This window comes from Apaloderma vittatum, unplaced genomic scaffold, assembly GCF_000703405.1.
Source record: "Apaloderma vittatum isolate BGI_N311 unplaced genomic scaffold, ASM70340v1 scaffold4984, whole genome shotgun sequence".
Classification (NCBI taxonomy): domain Eukaryota; kingdom Metazoa; phylum Chordata; class Aves; order Trogoniformes; family Trogonidae; genus Apaloderma; species Apaloderma vittatum.
This window is the reverse complement of record NW_009710829.1, coordinates 87,981-106,579: the sequence shown is the minus strand read 5'-3', so window position 1 is coordinate 106,579 and position 18,599 is coordinate 87,981. Positions and strand designations below refer to the sequence as shown.

At 39.6% G+C, this 18,599-nt stretch overlaps 1 protein-coding gene across 1 annotated transcript in view; it reads left to right on the top strand.

The window, feature by feature from the left end:
- Positions 1-17,606: 17,606 nt before the first annotated feature.
- The window catches only part of EPB41L4B (erythrocyte membrane protein band 4.1 like 4B), a gene marked incomplete at both ends in the record, with an annotated part of 60,381 nt that continues 59,388 nt past the window's right edge, over positions 17,607-18,599 (top strand). The window contains one exon of the mRNA XM_009867395.1: positions 17,607-17,711. Within this exon, the coding sequence (XP_009865697.1) occupies positions 17,607-17,711 (105 nt within the window). The remainder of the gene's footprint in view (positions 17,712-18,599) is intronic.

Sequence of the window (18,599 nt, the reverse complement as noted above, 5' to 3'; positions counted from 1 at the left end):
TTGAGTATGGGCTGTTGATTCAGGGCCTTCTGCCAACTGATTGCCTAATTCATTTCCCTCATGTACCTTGATTCTTGTCTTGCAATCAGTTGTCTAGTACAATTATTTACACATAGAAGAATTTGTTAGTTTGGGAATTTTTTCATGAGTTGTAATGTTGAGGTTTTTTTCCATAAATATCTTGTCTGCATCATTTTTCTAATGTTATTTTCTTTACATTTGTTTTTCTAATTAAAGGTGATCTTCTGGAGCACCTTAAACTTAGAGTAACTGTGTTTAAGCAAAATTTAGATAGAATGTCGCCTCTCAAGTCTTACAGCTGTGCAAGCTCTATAGTATGAGCACCTAGATCATGTTAATGTGCATAACCGTTAAGGCATGGTTGTACTGGATGTTGCAGGATCAGCCAGCAAGATAAATTCATTACCTTAAACAGAATTTGTAAGGCTTAGTGGAGTGTGTATACTATCTAGTAGAGAAAGGCTGTATTAATGCTAGCAATCCCTGTGGTTTCTAGGCTAGTAGAAGACAGCGGGCTGTTTTTCTGTCTTTCTCCACATTGTCTCTTCCCCAGGTTGCATTCCCCAATTTTACCTCATATATATGTCAAAATTTACACCTGTTTCTGTGGTTCGTGTTCTCTTCTCAATTCTATTTCTGTCTTCGCTTGACTCTTAGATGCTTCGTGTAGCTGCAGCCTTAGCTTCTTTCATTTAAAGTCTTTCTCCACTTCACAGCAGTGACTTCGATTCTTCCATTTTTGGATCAGTAGCATATGAAATGTTAGGTGTACATTCTGGTAGGGCGTGCTTTCTTTGCCAGGTAGCTGATCTGACTGCTTAATACAGACAAAAATATTCCTTTTGTGTTAGTATTGTAACATGAAATGAACAAAAGATTATTTGGCTCCACTATCCCCTACCTTGTCTGAAGACATCAAAGTTTTAATCAGTTTATCAAGATGCTGGAAAAAGAATACAGAATCAATAGCTGAGGTCCTACAAAGTATGAAAAATATAGATGCCATCTAGAGTTGTTGAAAAATAATTAAGATGTGGTTTTACTGTGTGATAAAATTCCAGTATGTGGTATCTGTTCCATTACATAGTGTTACATGTGTGCCAGCTTGTTCTGACATGTGAATAAAGCAGTTCTAGTTTCCTTATGGAGCTTTACAAATAGTGCAGCCTATCTTCCAATACCTTCCAAAGTGAGGAAGAGATTTGCAATTTGTGTAAATTCTCCTCTTTAAGTATGTTGTAAACATCACTAATGAAAAACATCACTGGGTACTCTACATGTTACACTCAGTTCTTATTCATCATGATAGGTTATATTTAGGACTGTTAGTAGATTTATTTTTTTTAGAGATTTCTTTATTGTAAGCTATGTCTTTGCTATGCCCTTTGAACCCTTTTTAATCTTTGGTGGGTCAGTCTCATTATGCAGTAGAAAATGATATGCTTTTAACCTATTTTTCAGCATTAAGACTGAACATCATAAGGAACTTAGCAATCGTAGTAGCAGAGTAGTTCTGCAGAGTACTGTGCATATCTTTTATTCTGAAACTTAAGTGCTCGACTTACTCATTCCAAGGTGTAGAAGTTACTCCAGAATAAAATGCTTGTAGCATAACCTCTCCAAGGTGCAGAAGTTACTCCAGAATATGCTTGGAGCATAACCTCCCTTCCTCCATTCCTTCCAGAACGTCAGTTATCTTACAGAGGGATGCTTTCTCAGGCTTTCGTGGTCGGTATCCAAATGGTAAACAACCTATAACTCATTTCTTCATGTGTGTATCCCTTCCGGAGTCTTGAAGACAACTGTCAGCTCTTTGGAAGATGATATTTTAAGCATTGTTTATGTCAGGTTAAAAGAAATTGGTTAGACATGCACCTTTATGAAAATTGTTATTTGATCTTAAGTGTCTTGGGAACCAGATGTATTACAGCATTTAAAAAAAAAAATTAAATGCATTTTTTTTTAAATACTTGCTTTGTGTAGTTAGACTTCCATTTTTTTATGCACTTATACTTGACTAAATAGATACTTTAGAGTAGAATAACAGAGGTTATTGTTGAAGTTAGAGTTTGATGTCTACCATTATCCTTGTGCTTCAGTGAATTCCTACAATTTAATGCTCACCCTAGTTCATGGTTTATCCTGCAAATTCAAAACAACCAGCAGCTTTAACAGTGATGAAAGCTAGAAGACAACTGGAACATAACATGAGAAAATGCTTTGCTTCTAAATGCTGCATTGTAAACAAAACTGCATTAATTCAGTATGAGTTACACAAATTCAGGAAAGGCTTGTTACCAACAAACTGTCAATCTTATGTCTGTTCATTTGCAGGAAGCTGAAATTAGGGGATGGGGGAAAGTGGGAGAGTTTATGACTCACATGGGTTGGAAGATAATATATCTAAACCTGTGTTTGCATTTAAGCCAACATAAATCTTTAAAAATGCTTTTAAAGTGTTAAATACTTGTCATATTGTAGTTTGTAAGCTTTCTGTTTTCATGGTTCACCAGGGAAAATCGATTCACTGGGAATGAGAATAACTAAGGCTGAGGAAAGACAATTTTAAATACGTGTAGATACCTCAGACCTTGGAAGTTGTGAAAATGAGGCTGGAAAGCATTTGGTGTGGCTGGCGGGCACGTGTGCACTCCCTGTGGACTCTGTGGCCTGTGGAGTCTTGGCACGTCACTTTGTGTTGAATTTCTGAGCAGGAAGTAGAGAGTGTTCTCACATTCAGAATAACCTATATTTGGGGAGGGTGATAGTGTAAAAAGTAATAGATTAAATAATAGATTAAGTAAATAGATTTAAAAAGTGTCTTTTAATTGAATGCCCGTGGTTATTAAATAACAAAATAAAGTAATTTTATCCTCTGAATGTGGGGGTGGGAGGAAGGATGAGAGAGATGAAGGAACCATCTTCTTTCTCAGGGAGTGAAAGAGTTTTTATCACTCATTAAGGCCATGACTTGGGTGAGCTGTATTGTGAGTAGAGAGCATTGCCTTTCAGTTGTGACAAGTATGGCGGGTCTAGCATAACCTTGTCTTGAGCTAGGACAGTAAGAGTGACTGAGATGACTCCCTGCTCTTCACTATCCCCCTGACCACTGGCTATTTGGACTCTCATACTGAAGGCCTAGTAGTCTACATGATGTATGAGAAGCCTCTATACCGAGGTCAAGACTGGAGTCTGCAGGGGTGGTTAGGCATTTTTATTTGGTTTGCCAGCAGGGTTTTGGTAGTGAGGAGCTGTAGGGATTACTCCTGTTAAAAAGGCCAGAAGCTGTCCCCATGTAAGATGGAGTCAATTCCAGCTGACTCTGAGACAGGCCTACTGCTCCTTCAAGTTAAGCCCATCAGTGATGTTGGTGACACCACTGTGATAATGTGTTTAAGAAGGAGGGGGGAAAAAATCTGTGTGAGAGTAGTGAGTAATTTGTGAAAGAAACAGTCCTGCAGACACTTAGATCAGTGAAGAAGGGGGAGCAGGTGCTCCAGGCACTGGAGCAGAGACTACCTTGCAGCCTGTGGTAAAAGACCATGGTGAGGCAGGCTGTCCCCCTGCAGTTCATGGTGGACCACAGTGGAACAGATGTCCACCCTTTCCTGATGTGTAGTTTGTCAGCATCATTGTGTACTGTCTTCAGACAAGTCATGTGCACACCTCAGCTTGGTGTCTTCCAAAAAGTTAATGAAAATGTGTTCCATCTTTTCCTCCGTATGGTGAAGGTGTTAAACAAAGTAAGATCCAGGACAGATTCCTCCCTTACAGCTGGTCTTCTAGAGGTGTACAAACTGTTCATCACTACTCTTCGAGCACCGTGATCTGGCCGTAGACAGTAATCCACCAATCCTTGCATCTAAGCTGAGATAAAAGGATATTGTGGGAGACCATGCCGAAAACCTAACAGTTGAGATAAACAACTTGTGATCTTTCAGCCAATATTGAAAAAGAGGGCATAATTTAAGCACTTCAGTGTGTGTGATTGGCAAGTGATTGAGCATTCAGCTTCTCACTCTCTTCATCTGAATTGCTTGTTTTCTCCCAACATATGGTATTTTCTATACAGTGAGATGAAAAACTGAGTCTCTCTTAATCTACAGACTCTGGCTGTATCACATCATATGTGCTTTGTTGCTCAGCCTGAATAAACTTCATCATGTGCTGTCTCTTTCTGAATCGACACAGCTGAGCAAGTGAGCTGACACTTGTTCTTCTTGCACCATTGGTACAGTGTTGTATTTGGTTGCAGCTAAAGTCTCTGCTGGCTATGTGTGTATGACTTCAAAGTCAGCTGAGTGGTTGCTGTCGTTTAAAAGCCATTAGGCAGAAAAATTGTCACTGTGGTCAGTGTTTGGCTTGTAAATCTTTGTTCCAACAGAAGAACTGAAGTTTACTCTTGACTCTGTTGTCCAAGTCTGGAAATGAAAAACATTTCTATTGATAATCTCACTAGTGAAGTGATGGATTCCCCAATGTTAGACCTTTTATATGATTTTATGAGGGTGCTAGGCTGTCTTGTCTAGACCATGCTTTTGCCAATAAAGGTTAGACCAGATGATCCTTGAGGTCCCTTCCAACTTGATATTCTATATTAGTGGTAGAATATGGATTTAGGACAACAAAATCTGATCCTTCAGTGACTTAGTTGCTTTTCAGACAGTTAGAACACTTGGTATTAATGCTGGTGGCTTAGGTTTAATTGAATATTGATTGAATATTTAATTGAAGCATTGTGAGTTTGTGGGAATTCTCTGCTCCTTTCATTGCAAAATAAAATTCGGAGACAGAACCCCTTAGTGATATTGTTTATCTGCTTGATAAACAAAGGTTTTTCTTTATATTTGCATGGAGGCTGTCTTGCCAACTGCAAAGAACTATTGGTAGAGCCCTTACTGCGGCTACCACAAAGTGTTTTTATCTTAAACTAGTTCATTATTCCACCAACTAAAAACTCTGCAGTGAAGTGGCTTCATGTTACAGTAACTTTTGGATGCAGACTTGACCATGCTAGCATGATCTTGTGTTGGAAGGAACCTGAAAGATCATCTAGTTCCAACCACCTGCCATAGGCAGGGGCACCTCCCACTAGACCAGGTTGCTCATAGCCTGATCTAGCCTGGCCTTGAACACTTCCAGGGAGTGAGCTTCCACAGCTTTCCTGGGCAAGCCTTTCCAGTGCCTCACCACCCTCACAGTAAAGGACTTCTTCCTTTTATCTAATCTAAATCTCCTCTCTTTTCGGTTTGAAACCATTACCCCTTGTCCTGTCACTATACTCCCTGATCAAGAGTCCCTCTCCTTATTTCCTGTAGCCCCCTTTAAGTACCAGAAGGCTGCTATAAGATCTTCTTGGAGCCTTCTCTCCAGGCTAAACAACCTCAACTCTCCAAGCATGACTATGAGAAGATATTCTAGCCCCCCTGTCATCTTCATAGCCCTCTTCTGGACTCACTCCATCAGATCCACGTACTTCTTGTGTTGGGGGCTGCAGAGTTGGATGCGGTACTTGAGGTGGGGTCTCACCAGAGCAGAGGGGCAGAATCACCTCCCTCAACCTGCTGGCCATGCCGCTTTTGATGCAGCCCAGGATGCGATTGGCCTTCGGGCTTTCTGGGCTTTGAGCACGCATCATTGGCTCATATTCAGTTTTCCATCCACCAGTAACCCCAAGTCCTTCTCTGCCGGGCTGCTCTCAATCCGCTCATCACCCGAGCTGTATCTGTGCTTGAGATTGCCCCAACCCAGGTGCAAGACCTTGCACTTGGCCTTGTTGAACTTCATGAGGTCTGCACAAACCCACCTCTCCAGCATGACAAGGTCCCTCTGGATGGCATCCCCTCCGTACAGCATGTTAACCGCACCACACAGCTTGGTGTTGTAAGCAGACTCGCTGAGGGTGCATACTGTAAGGAATTCTTGCCATTTGTTTCTCTCAGCTGAAAAAATAATAATTAAAAATGTTTGACTAAAAGACCAAGTTATTTTAAACAACTGAGGTGGTAGCAGTTCAGCCATGTGTGTCTGGCCGATTCAGACTCTAAGAAGAAGATTGTTGCTGAAGTTGTCAAGCATAGCAAAACTCTTGAGGTAAAACGCCCAGATGGAGAGAGTGAGCCACAAGGAATGCCCCATTAACCCATCACAGTCAACTGGGAGCAGTGCCAGCTTAATGAGTTCTGCTGAATCTCCGGCAATCACTGTGGCTTTAGTGAAGTTCTCCTATGTTTGTGTGGTTGTCTGAATCAAGAGTCTAAGCTCCTGTTGAGGTGGTGTTAGTACACTGGTAAATTAAGCAAGCTGAAAAGCTGATGCATGATTTATTTATTTTTTTTAAACTGCTTTATGGTGCTTTGGCTTAATTTCCACTATAGTCTTTTGGATTCTATTTCCCTTGACCTGTAAATAGCTGGAATCCATGTAATGGTGTGGAGACAGGTGGGGCAGCCAAATCTTAAAGTGAAAGACAAAACTCAAAGCTTCTTGTGAATTAATAAAAACTGCAGCCTGCAGTAATTTTCATATTAAACCATGTGTGGGGTGATGTTCTAACTGTTGCTAATCTATACGTGCTAAAGTGCATGTACATGTACCTTTGATCATGTATTTTTCTTTTCATATATATTTTTGCCCAAAAAAGTCTGAAAGCAATCTTTAGAAGTACATCCAGAGGAAATGTTGGCATATGATATTCCCTCCAAGCAGGCAGCAAAAAACTGAAGCTTGCAGGGAACCTGTGGATTTGTGGTTCCTCTTTTCTGTCTGTCTCTTTTGAAAATGTCACTTTTCAAGATACTGATCAATACTGTGCTTTTCTGTGTACTAACTATGGGGTCAGAGGTTTTGTTAATAATGACTGCTTTTGTCTTCTCAGCGTCTTACTTAATTTGATTGAATGATCTTTTGGTTGGCATGAAATACAAGAAATCAATTTTAGTTATAACTCTGTCTTTCTAGTCCTCATGTTGACACTCAGAACTTTTTTTTTTTTTTAAAATTAAATAAAACCAGGCACATCAGTCCTTCGTCCTTCAGAATGAAGATAAACAGAATGTTCTGCTGCCATGCCTATATCAGTGATGTAAGGTGTCCATTCTTCCTTCAGATCTGACTATGTATAGCAAAGCAAGAAGATAAATTCTAAGGCATGATCAGAATTTATCTTGTCTCCTATAATCCCTATACAGCAGTGAGATTTAGAGTGCTGGAATCCTTTTCAATATAATAAACTTAGGCCTGGCATAAGTTTTGGGGTTTTTTTTCCCACTGAACAGTGGCAGCATCTGAGAGTTGATTTCTATAAGCTTGAACTTGTTTATTTTAACTTTTAAAATTATACCGGTGAGATGTTTTTATAAAAAGCACATGGCTTTTCCTATTGCATTTTCTGTCTTTCTAGAAAGAAATTTAATTTGTAGTGATCTTTCTTAATTGCATATACTTGGCTAATTATGTTTACATTTAAAAAGAATTATGCCTTCCTGGCTGCCCACTAAAAAAATATTTTTTGTGGCAAACTTTCCTGGTCTTTCTTTGGCTTTTAAACTGCTGATTATAAACCTGCAGTTTAAGAGGTTTTACTGACTTTTCTGAATCTCTGGCTTTCTCATTCTCTTCTGAGAGAAGCAAACAAATGGAATTGATTCTTTGGAGAGATCCTGTGACTTAGTGTATGAAAGAGCAAAGAATGAGGAATGCTGAAGTCTATTGGCTGGCTGAGTAAGTAGGTAACTTCTAAAAGAGTTTGTCTTTGTATTTTAAATCCATAGAGCTTCTGAGGAAGGACCACCTTAGAGCTTTGTGCTCAAGTTTTATGCTTTTGCTTCTATGCTTCACATCTCTGAACTTCGTTTACCAGCTGTAACTGTCAGGTTGATCAATAATTAATATGATTTATATAGAAGGTTTAGCACTTTGCAAGACTTTGTGCCAGATAAGGGAATGCTAATGCTAGCATGCATGTGGAATTTAATGTTCTGCTATGGGAAGTGCCACAAATAGTATGTATTATTTAAGTGAGGGGGGAAAAATAGACATAGGAACAATTGCATGTGAATTATGTGAATATAAAAAATATGCAATATTATGCTGGAGGGGAGGAGTGGTTGTAAAGAAATTTTAGTTTTATCCAGACATGGATAAAAGTAAATTCCTGCAGTGTCCATGATGTTGTATTTCTAAAGGGATCTGCACCTCTTTGCTTTTACAGTTCAGCAGGCGGTGGTGGTGGCAAACCTGTTCGTAACACTCAAAGCAGTGATCTACAAGGCATTATGTAAGATAACAGATCTTAGAGCAGCCCCTCTAGGTTTTGCCTCCCTGCCACAGCATAACTTTGTGGCATCCTCCTTGCCCTAAATAGCCAGCTCTCAAGAAACAGCTTTTGGCATGAGAGCCCCCATACCAGGCTGTACAGCGTGGCCTGTAAGTGAACGTTTGTGCGGGGATGGGGTTTGAAAGCACTGTTAACTTAAATGAGTATTGATGTTATACTGATGTAACTTACCCCTGTAGGCAGTTCCTTACTAGACGTATAGCTGTACAGCTGTGCTGCCAAATCTCTTGGGTAAGAATTGGAGACAGAACCTATGAATCATCTCGCTGGGACAGCAGGGACCCTGCAGGCTTCCTTTGTATAAAGTACTTTTGGCTTGCATTGCATGTATGTCTGACTGGACATTTCTGCTGATCTTCCTGCGTCTATGCTAGAGAAGGGTTGCCAGTAGAACCTTATCGGTAAATTGTTTTATTGTGGGTAGTCGTTAAGTCTCGCATTTAAAAACAAGTTGGAAAATCTTGGAAAGACTTGAATCTGGCCGACATACATGCACAACATATATGAAAGCCAGGTGTTCATTTGGAAAATTCTGTTTGTACTATTGCATCTGTTGAAAAACTGTTTCTACTCATGGTGCATTCAAATGCAGAAATATAAGAGAGGAAAGATGTCTTTTGAAACTTTGGTAGTGCTATTAGCATAAGAAAGCGGAGAGTCTTTGCTGAACTCTCCTGGGATTCTCTTCTGATAGCATTTGCCTATTTCTCCTTGTTCTCTTTTAGGTCAACTTAGCTTATGCCAGTGTTTTGTGTTATGTCTCAAATGCAGTTTAAAGGCATTACCTAGAATCTCCTCTAGCTCTCCAGCAAAATGGCACCTATATCCCATTGCAATTTGTGCAGGAGGGCAATGGGCGAGTTATGCAAGGGAAGCTTAATGTTGTGTGTTATGTGTTTGATGGTATCATCTCTTAGACGTAGCCTCCACTTCAGCATCCATAGCTTAGATTTATCGCGTTCTACCTCTTCCTCTGGGGATGCAGAGCTGTGAATGATATTTTGAGTGAAATCATGTAGGTTAAGAAGTCTCAGTGTACATTTTTGTTCTCCTCATCTTAGATACTTTTTGTTTCCTCAGCGGTGTGCCTGAGGGGAATGTACTATTACAAGCCAGTCAGGAGAGGGAGCTGGCAGTCTAGGGGTGAAAAAGAATCTTCTTTCCATAAACATAACCATTTTTTTATTGTGCCTCTAAGAGTAGGAATGTGGTGGCATAACCTGTCTAACATAACAAGAGTCCAGACCCACTTCTAGAATGTAAAAATACAAGTAGGGATTTTTTTTTTTTACTGTTTTGTTCTATGGCTGATGGTAGTTTTTATCTGTTGCCTGAAGATCCCATTTAGAAGTGTTGACAATGCTTTTCTCTTGGAGGAGGCCTGTATTATCAGTAGTATATGTAGGTGATAGGGACAGTAAACAGAAACTCTCACATTCATCTGAGTCTAACTAAATAAAAATGTCAGTGATGATATTAATGTTACCAGTAGCAATTGCACTTATAGGACACTCATGGCAGTAGTGTCTGCTTGGCCTTCATGTGTCTCTTGGAAAGATAAAAGGCTCTTCAAAGACAGCGTGCCTCTCAGATAACTTGATCAAAATGTAAAATTGCCCTGCTTAAGGGTTTCTCCACTGCAGGGGGTTAGCCCCAGCCAACAGCCAGGCCCTCACCCAGCCCTTCCTTCAGTCCCTCCATCTGCAGGATGGGGAAGAACATACAGGGATAAAACAGGGATAAGAATGCTTATGGGTTAAGATACACCCAGCTTTTCCCCAGGCTCAAATCTATTCCTTCACTCCCAACTTCTGTACCCACTTCCTTCCCACCACCACCACCAGCCATTGGGGAAATGGCTGGAACCAGCTGGGTCCAGAGTGGGGCAGCCCCAACGCCTTGCCTGAAAAAACTAAGCAAGTGGTGAAATTCTCCCTTCCACTTAATGTAGGTCGATAGTTTCATGCTTCTTATTTTACCAGCAAGAGGGACTTCTGAGTCTCTAGGTACTGTTTTTGAAGGGCTGTATTGTAAAGCTCAGCTAGTGCAAATGTGTATGTTGAAAACAACTGTGAAAAAACAGCTTTCAGAAAAAGGTAACCTTGTACAGATTGTTTTACAAAGCTGCTTCACTTGTACTTGCCCACTTGAGGAAGAGGCAGAAAGTATTTTGGAGGGGAGGAAGGAAGTGACTGGAATCAGGGATGTGCAAACTGGCAAGGGCAAAGGAAACCTCTATTTACCCTTCAAATCTCACCTGACTTTCTTGAAAACGTTTCATGTTTTAAATGTTGCTGTATATATGACAACTTTCCAGTAGGTTATCTGGCATGATTTTGGTCTCTTTAGTGACTGTAATTCTCTCTCCGCTATACTTTCTGTATATATGATGCTGTGCTGCTGTTCCGATATTTGATTCATCTCAATGAGTTTGTAGTTACAAATAATTAAAAATCTTTTCTTCATTCCTGTGGCAGAGCTTGAAAATAACATATTATTCTTCCTCACGCTTAATTGGTTGTGGTTTCGATTTCTTGGTTTTGAGTGACTTTTGTTATTTTGTTGTTTGGGGTTTTTTTTAATTTTTGTAATTCACAAATAACTCCCATTATATATAGCAGGTAAAAAACTTACACTGATAGAAGAGATTGGCCCAATGTCATATTAGCATGGTCAGATTTTGTGACCTGATTAGAAGCTCAGTGCCAATTGGGTTTATGTAGTGCCTTGCCTGATACCTGTAAAATACAGTGATTTATTTACCAGGCTTCTTCTCCATGCCAGTTCTGTAGACTTTCTGCTTTCAATCCTTGCTGTCTCTGTGAAAAGGAGCAGAGGCACTGCTTGTCTTTTGCAGTCATTAATCCCTATTTCCGTCTTCTTTAGCAGGGAATGAACATTAATTCTTCATGCCAATAATTGGTGGGAAGAAGAGAGTTTGAGTGCTGTTGAGAAATGCTACTGTGCAGCAATAGTGACTTTTCTGTATCCACTATTTGGGGAGTTCTGTGTTTTTCTCGTAATAGCTGTCTGCACATTCTCACGGGCATCAGCTCACTTGCACTGTCGTGTGCCAATCTACTAGGAGGGAGAACGTACTTAAATGGTAGTGTGCTGTTGCTTTATTTGAGGTTCCACCTGTCCCCTCGGTGGGATGTGACCTGCAAGAGTCCTAGTTTCTCAGAGTTCTAGTTTTATCATAGGCTTTGGGAATAATTTGAAGGAGGTGACTTGGTTTGTTGGTTAGCTTTTTTTTTGGTTTTTTTTTTTTTTTTTTTTTTTTTTCCTTGAGGGGTTCTTTAACTTTGCTTATAAGCTGCTTTGGCTCAGGAAATAGCAGCTTCAGTTTGAAGCCTTGACAAAAATGACCTGGAGCAAAATGTGCTTTCAAGGTTAGAATAAGGAAATGCCATTTGGGGGATTTTTTTGTCTTCTGATGAAGAGCTAGGGTTTTGGTGGTGTGGATGTGTTTGGCATTTTATGTTGCTTTTTTTTGCAGGAGGAGGTTAAGGCGATTTTGACTCTTGGTTTTAGCTCATTTCTCAGAGGGGATAGAATAATTTTCATTCTCCTTCAACTAGAAGTTAATATGCATCATCAGTCGCATTTTCTTCTGGGCATGTTCAGGAATGCTACCTGTTTGTATGGTTTGTACTACATATAAGCATAATTTGCACGCGCTAACAGGCTCTGACGTAATGCTGCTGTTATTGCCGTGGCAGGGTGAGAGGCTTAATGAGTATTTGAATAGTGTCACGTTTTCAAGCGAGCTTGGAGCCAGAATTGAAAACTGGACTCAGTGGTTGACTAAGAAAATAACCTAACGTGTTCCTGTAGCTTCAGCAAGTTAGCCAGCCTCATGGAAGTACGACTTATTAAGAAATAGCTTTTCTTTTAGTCCTAACCCTGATTTTGTTTTATATTGAAAGAAAGCAGTATTTGCATAATTTCAAGCACAAAAATGCAGCTCTCTGCACATTCTTTGGAATCTGTTTATTAGGACCCCTATGAAGAGGGTGGGACAGGAACCAAGTCCATGGCTAATTTGCGGAGAGCAGTGTGCCCTCTGCGGTGTCAGCTCTGCGTGGTAGCATGGAAAGTGGAACTTGGAAAAAATGTTACTGTCTTTGGCAATACCACGTATAGCAGCAGTGCTGGGATGGATAGTATGGTTGTCAGTGAAGCTTTTGCAAGCCCAGCTGTGGCCTCAAATACATACTAGGGTGAAGCTGATAAATACCATAGCAATTGTGCTGTATGCTAATGTGTTGCTTTCTAGTTAAGAGCTAACTCTGACATGTCTTTAAGGGTAGTGATCCAAAGGATTACTTCCTTGTAGCCACATACCCCTCAGTGACCCAAGCACAGGGGTTGCAGAGAGTGGTGTTTGTCCCACCCTCTTCCCAAGGGATCTAATGAACTGATTTATAAGAATAGAGAGACTTGCATTGTTGTACTTAAAATTATGCAGATACTGCTTTATTTTAATACAGGTGAATGACTTTGAGAAACTGAAGAAAGTAAGTTAAAGGACAGATGATAAGGAGCATCAGGAGTCAAGACTAATTAGAAGCTCAGATGGCTTTATGCATGTTTAGCCTGTAGTGTGTCTGAAACACTGGCAAACAGCATTGCCTGTGACTGTTTAAAGGCCAAGCGAATTCTCACTATTAAGCAGTATGGCCAGCAGATAAAGCTTTAGCTGTAGGTTTGAGAAATGAGCTGTTAACAGTTCAAGTGTAAGAGAACTGATCAGAACATACTGAGCTGCCCTGTTCCAAGAATGCTAATAAGACGAAATGCTGATGCTGTCAGGGCATGGCACTGTCAGGCCTGTGGAGCAGAGAATTGTAACTACAAATGCTCCTTTACTAACTTCCTAGAAGTTGAAACCTGGTGTCTGTGACCATGAGATCATAGCAGTGCACTCTACAAAAATATTGGATGTATTGCAGAATACATAATCCTGTGCTTTCTTCAGAAAAAGAATCTAAAACTGCCCTTCCTACTTATTTCTGCTACTACTCACTATACGGTTTGGGACACATTACAGGTAATTGGCTTTGACTTTTTTTTGTGGCTGTGGCTTATTTTCTTTTTTTTTAGTTATCATTTGGTTGACTAGCAGGCTATTTCAGGTACCTCCTGGCCTTTTTGAGGCGACATCTTCCCAAGCACACCTTCAGCTGTTTCTGAAATCTGTTAATAGTTCATTTGTAATGCTATAACCTGAACTCTCTTGTATGACTCAACAATTTGAGCCACTTCACCTGGGTTTGCATAAGGCACTGTGCTGGGTTGCTATATACTGTGCTTCAGTTTGGGAAAGATTGTGCACAGAAGTTCTCCAGCTCTGCTGCATGTGATCTGAGAGCGTTCGGTGGCATTCTTGCGCTGTATCTACATGGAAATGGAACATTTCTGGCTTATATGTCCTCTTTTCGTGCCCTTTGGCAAAAGCCTTTCAAACAACTCTGGAATAGCTAAAATCAACACTGATCAGCCTGTTTAGACAGGCCAGTTGGTGTGAAATATCCCCGGCTGATGAATCTGCCCTTTCCTTCATGCCCACCAAAAGCATGTTAAAGCCTCTTGCCAATTCACATGTCAAGTCTGGAAGAGATTCTAATTAGAGAAGTTAATCTTTGTTTTGTCAGGTTTTAGCTGACTAGAATTTCCATAGATTCCCTAAGTCTTCAGCAGCTAAAAATTTAGATTGCTTGAAACATGGGCCATGCAGCTGTCACTGTTGCTCTACAAGGGGCTTTATACCCATGCCGATTTGAGTCCTTGGAGCATGACCTGGCAACAAATCCTCATTCAGCGTAAGAATTTTATTTGATGCCGTGATTCATGGTCCCCCTAAAAATATGATGCAGGTTTATTTGAGAAGGGTTTCTGGGACACAGAATGTAGGAAACTGGCTTGTCTGTCAGTCAGTACAGGGCTGACTGACATGAGGAACACCTTTCCTTTCCTTTTCCCGGCCTTTCCTTTTCCCGGCCTTTCCTTTTCCCGGCCTTTCCTTTTCCCGGCCTTTCCTTTTCCCGGCCTTTCCTTTTTTTTCCCAGCCTTTCCTTTTCCCTTTCTCTCCATAGTCTGTCATTACTGTGAAGCTGCCCAACTTGCATGTGTAATTCAGTCTTTCTGTGTTTCTTCAAGGACAAAAAAGCAAAAGGGGACACAAGTGACTCCCTCATGGTAGTTCACTTTTACCTTGAGTTGTTCTGTAGTTTTGTATGTAAGCTGGACATTTGAAATGTGTGTTATCCCTCCCCACTGTTTGCCTGTGACATTTTGTGGTTCTCACAGGAGTTCCTCCTGAGTTCCAAGGAGCACTCCACTGGAAACTGGCAGTAGTTTTTTTGTTGCTTTAAAAAAAATAATAATAAATAAAAGCAAAGATGCAAAAAAAAACCCTGCCAAACATAGTTTTACAACTTTACTTAAGTCACTGTTCCCAAGTACCATAACTTTCATAATGAAAAAGTAGTAATTGTGTGGAATAGTATACACATTTTTTTGTTGCCATATACTCCTTTTTTGAGGTGTGAGTTATGCAGGTTGTCTTCACCTGGCAATTCTGAATCATCTATCTAGCAAGGGAGGACTGTAAAATATTCTTAGTTTAAAGCTGGAGTTTTTCAGCTGTATGTTTTAAGAAATACGTGCAAGTCAAAGGTCTGTAGAGAAAGTGTGATTTGTTGAATTCCAGCAGATTAGATCTACTATGAAAATTTTGTTGTATGAAATCAGTTTCATATTCTTTATGTGGTACCAGGTTTTGAAAGAGGAAGCATTTTTTTAGCTTCTATATTATCTAGAAGGAGAAGAGATGGAAAAGACTGTGAAAATCAGAGGCTTCTCATAGTATGGACATTTTTTCCATTAGAGATGACTTCTATCCACATGCAATTCCCGAGGCAAAACCCTTCTGTTTTGCGTATACCAGCCACTTCACTGGATGCACAGGTACCAGTTTACCAGTTGGCAATCTGACTCCCTATATTATCAGGCAGTGAAGCAGCAGAAGAAAGGAGGACAGGTCATTCTTTACTGTTAGTAGAGGAAAAGTTAGTCACTTTTTATCTCCCCCTTTACTGTAACATCTCAAAAGTGTTTTGTCAGCAATTTGTTGGCTGCTGTAGCTTTCTCATCTAAGTAGTATGAGTTGCTGGGAAAGCTCATTTAGTGACAAATTAAATGTTATAATCTCCTGTAAGCTATGTATGTAATACTGCGTTTTATGGTCTAACCGTCCGGTGCAGAGCTGTTCTCCGTGTAACATGTGTGTTGAACATTAACTACTATTTGGGTACAGAAGGTGGAGTGTGCTCTCTCTGATTTCTATTGGGTGTGTGCAGTTGAAGATAAACAGACTGGTAGTTAATGCCATAAGGTAAACAGCCAGGAATAGCGTGATCATAAAGCATCAAATCCGTGTTTTCCTGGAATTGTGAATTCCTCATGTCTTGTTGTTTTTTGGGGGTTTTCTTGTCGTTTTTTTTAATTGCTTTGAAGGGTTTTTTCCTCTCTCATTGGAACAGAATTGATTTAAATTCTGTTGTGCTTTAGTTTGGCTTCTTTTAGCAAGTGCTATGTTTATTGCATATAATAAAATACATTCTGGGTACTTTTTAGCAAATTTTGTTTGATTTATAGCAATTAGTGTACGTCTAAAGATCCTGGTTTCTTAGCAATGTACTACTTTGAGAAGCTGTCACCTGGTTTCAATAGCATGTTGAACTCTGATAAAGAATGTCTGTTTTTCGCCTCCTGTGCCACCAAAATAATGAAGTATCTTGCAATAATTTGATGCTTGTTTTAATTTTTTACACAGCTTGTTTTAAGGGAGCTCCTAATGCTGCTCGTGAAATCTGCTAAGCTTTGATTTCTGTGCTTCTGCTTTGTAAGTTTAAAAAAAACCCAGAATTTGCTACCTACAGGGTAGGCAAGCGACAGCTTGCTTAACCTTTTTGGAAAAAAGAGAGAGAGATGAAGCTCTTCATCTTGTCTTTTGCTGGAGAAAACAGATTTTAGACAGCTAGGAATGTGCTAGAGTTGTGCATGTTACAATTGATGCTGCTTTTGTGCAGAAGGCCAAACTAAAGAAATTGAATGCTGTTTAGCTCTTTTTTTTGGCTGAAATCAGTGAATTTTGATATATTTTTGGATTTTTTTTTAGGAATGCTTGATATGTTAGAGCTCTAAAAAATTCAATATTTAAAATTAAATTCCCAAAAGGTGTATGAGGGACAGCAGCACAAAATTGATTCCAGATCTGTACTTTCCTACATATAAGTACACCTGTAGCTTCAGTCCCTTACGGAGCTTTATGATCAGCTCATGTATTTTTTAGCCAAGGGCTCTTTTTGCTCAAGCACTTGAAATGTTTCTTGCCCAGGTAACACAACAGGCTTGACATGAAAACTTAATTTGTTACTTTCTCTTCCTCCTATCCACCTGTAACCTTCAAGCTTTGCTTCTTGTTATGTTTTGTGTTCAAGCACTGAGGATCTAAATTCTTTGATTCACCTCATAACAAGTACACAGGCTAATGCAACCTAGCTTTAAGATTAACTAACTTCTACTAGTACCCCATGATTGGGATGAGTTTTGTTTCTGTGCCCATGTTTTTCAGATGGCATGCCAAGTAAAAATTGTAGCTTTCTGTCTTTGCCTTTTTTTTTTTATTTCTTCGTTTAAAGGCTGTAAATGTGATTGCAATTATTGAAGAATTCGTACCAAATTCCATTCATTTTTCCTCACAGTGCTCTTCAAGTACTCCAGCTGTCCAGAATTTATTTTGCAGCTTGAGTGGTGGTATGACATTGCATGTCTGCTGTTGATATGTGATAGCAGCCAGCAGATTTCAGGCAGTGCATCAAGCAAGCTTTTCCTGGAGAATTTGGCTTCCTGAGGTTTAAATTGTTGGCTCTGTGACTTAGCACACTTATACAACTTAAGCATTTCCTTTCTTTCCTACACTTTGGGTTACAGTGAACTTCAAAAGTTTTCTTTAAGAAGTCTGATGCTGTTGGAATAGCTACAGGCAGGAATGTGTCACTGTTATCTCTCTTGAAGAAGATACAAAGGAATGTCAATACATTCTTTAGAATAAATAGATGTACTGTTTAGATATTTCCATTGTGCATCTCCTCTCCTGCATCTGAAATTAAAAAGAAATGCAAACAAACCCACACCCACCCACCAAAAAAACCCACCAACACTTTGTTTTCTATTACAGAAAAATGCAAAGGGACAGGAGTTGTTTGACCAAATTGTATATCATTTGGACCTTGTGGAAACTGATTACTTTGGCCTACAATTCATGGATGCTTCCCAGGTTACAGTAAGTATAATTTCAGTCAATTTTTATGTCCTGTGGTAGTTTGTGTTTCCTAATACAAATATATCACTGGTGCAGTTTCATAGAGAGATGTAGGCATTAGGGGATATACTACTGAGATAACTGGTACCATGTTTAGTTCTTGCACATGAAGCCAAATCCTCTAAATGAGTCATATCATTTTATGTGATATACACAGCACTTTATCGCACGTAAGTAAAAAAGCAATAATTGTTGGTAAAGAAAAATGTGCTTTGTGTTTAGTAGGCTCATGGTATTAAAAATTAGTTAAATCTCTTGCAAGCAAAGGTTTCTTTTAACTTCTATCTTTGCTGTTGCATGCAGAGATTATATTGCTCTGTATATTGTTTCATTTACAACAGAGGAAAGATATCCTTTTCTCACCTATCCAATGACCTTCAGCATCTACAGGTAAAAGAAAGAAAGAAACAAAACCAAACCAAGGAACTTATTTACAGATACAGGTAGATTTATTAGGTAGAGTTAAAAGACTGTAACCTTGTGGTTAAACTGTGTTGCTGTATATTTAATCTTTTTCTTTGTCTGTTCATGTTATGTTCTGAGATATGACAGCAACCTCGGTGGTGGGTAGAGAGTAAGCAGACTTGAAAAATAAGTGTTTGTTTTTGGGCTCTCTGATTAGTATGTACATGTGGGTTTTTTCCATAAAGCAACAGAAGACAGATGTATTGTGTGCTATTGTAATAAAATAATGGGCAAATGTAGCCACAATATTGACATATTGTGAAATGTAGGTTCTAACTTTTGTAATCTCGTAATTCACAGCTTTATTCTCTAGCAAGCTTGAGTCAAGGTGATTAGGTCAAATCGGTGTTTTACCAACTGCACTGTCTGTGTTTTACCGATAAC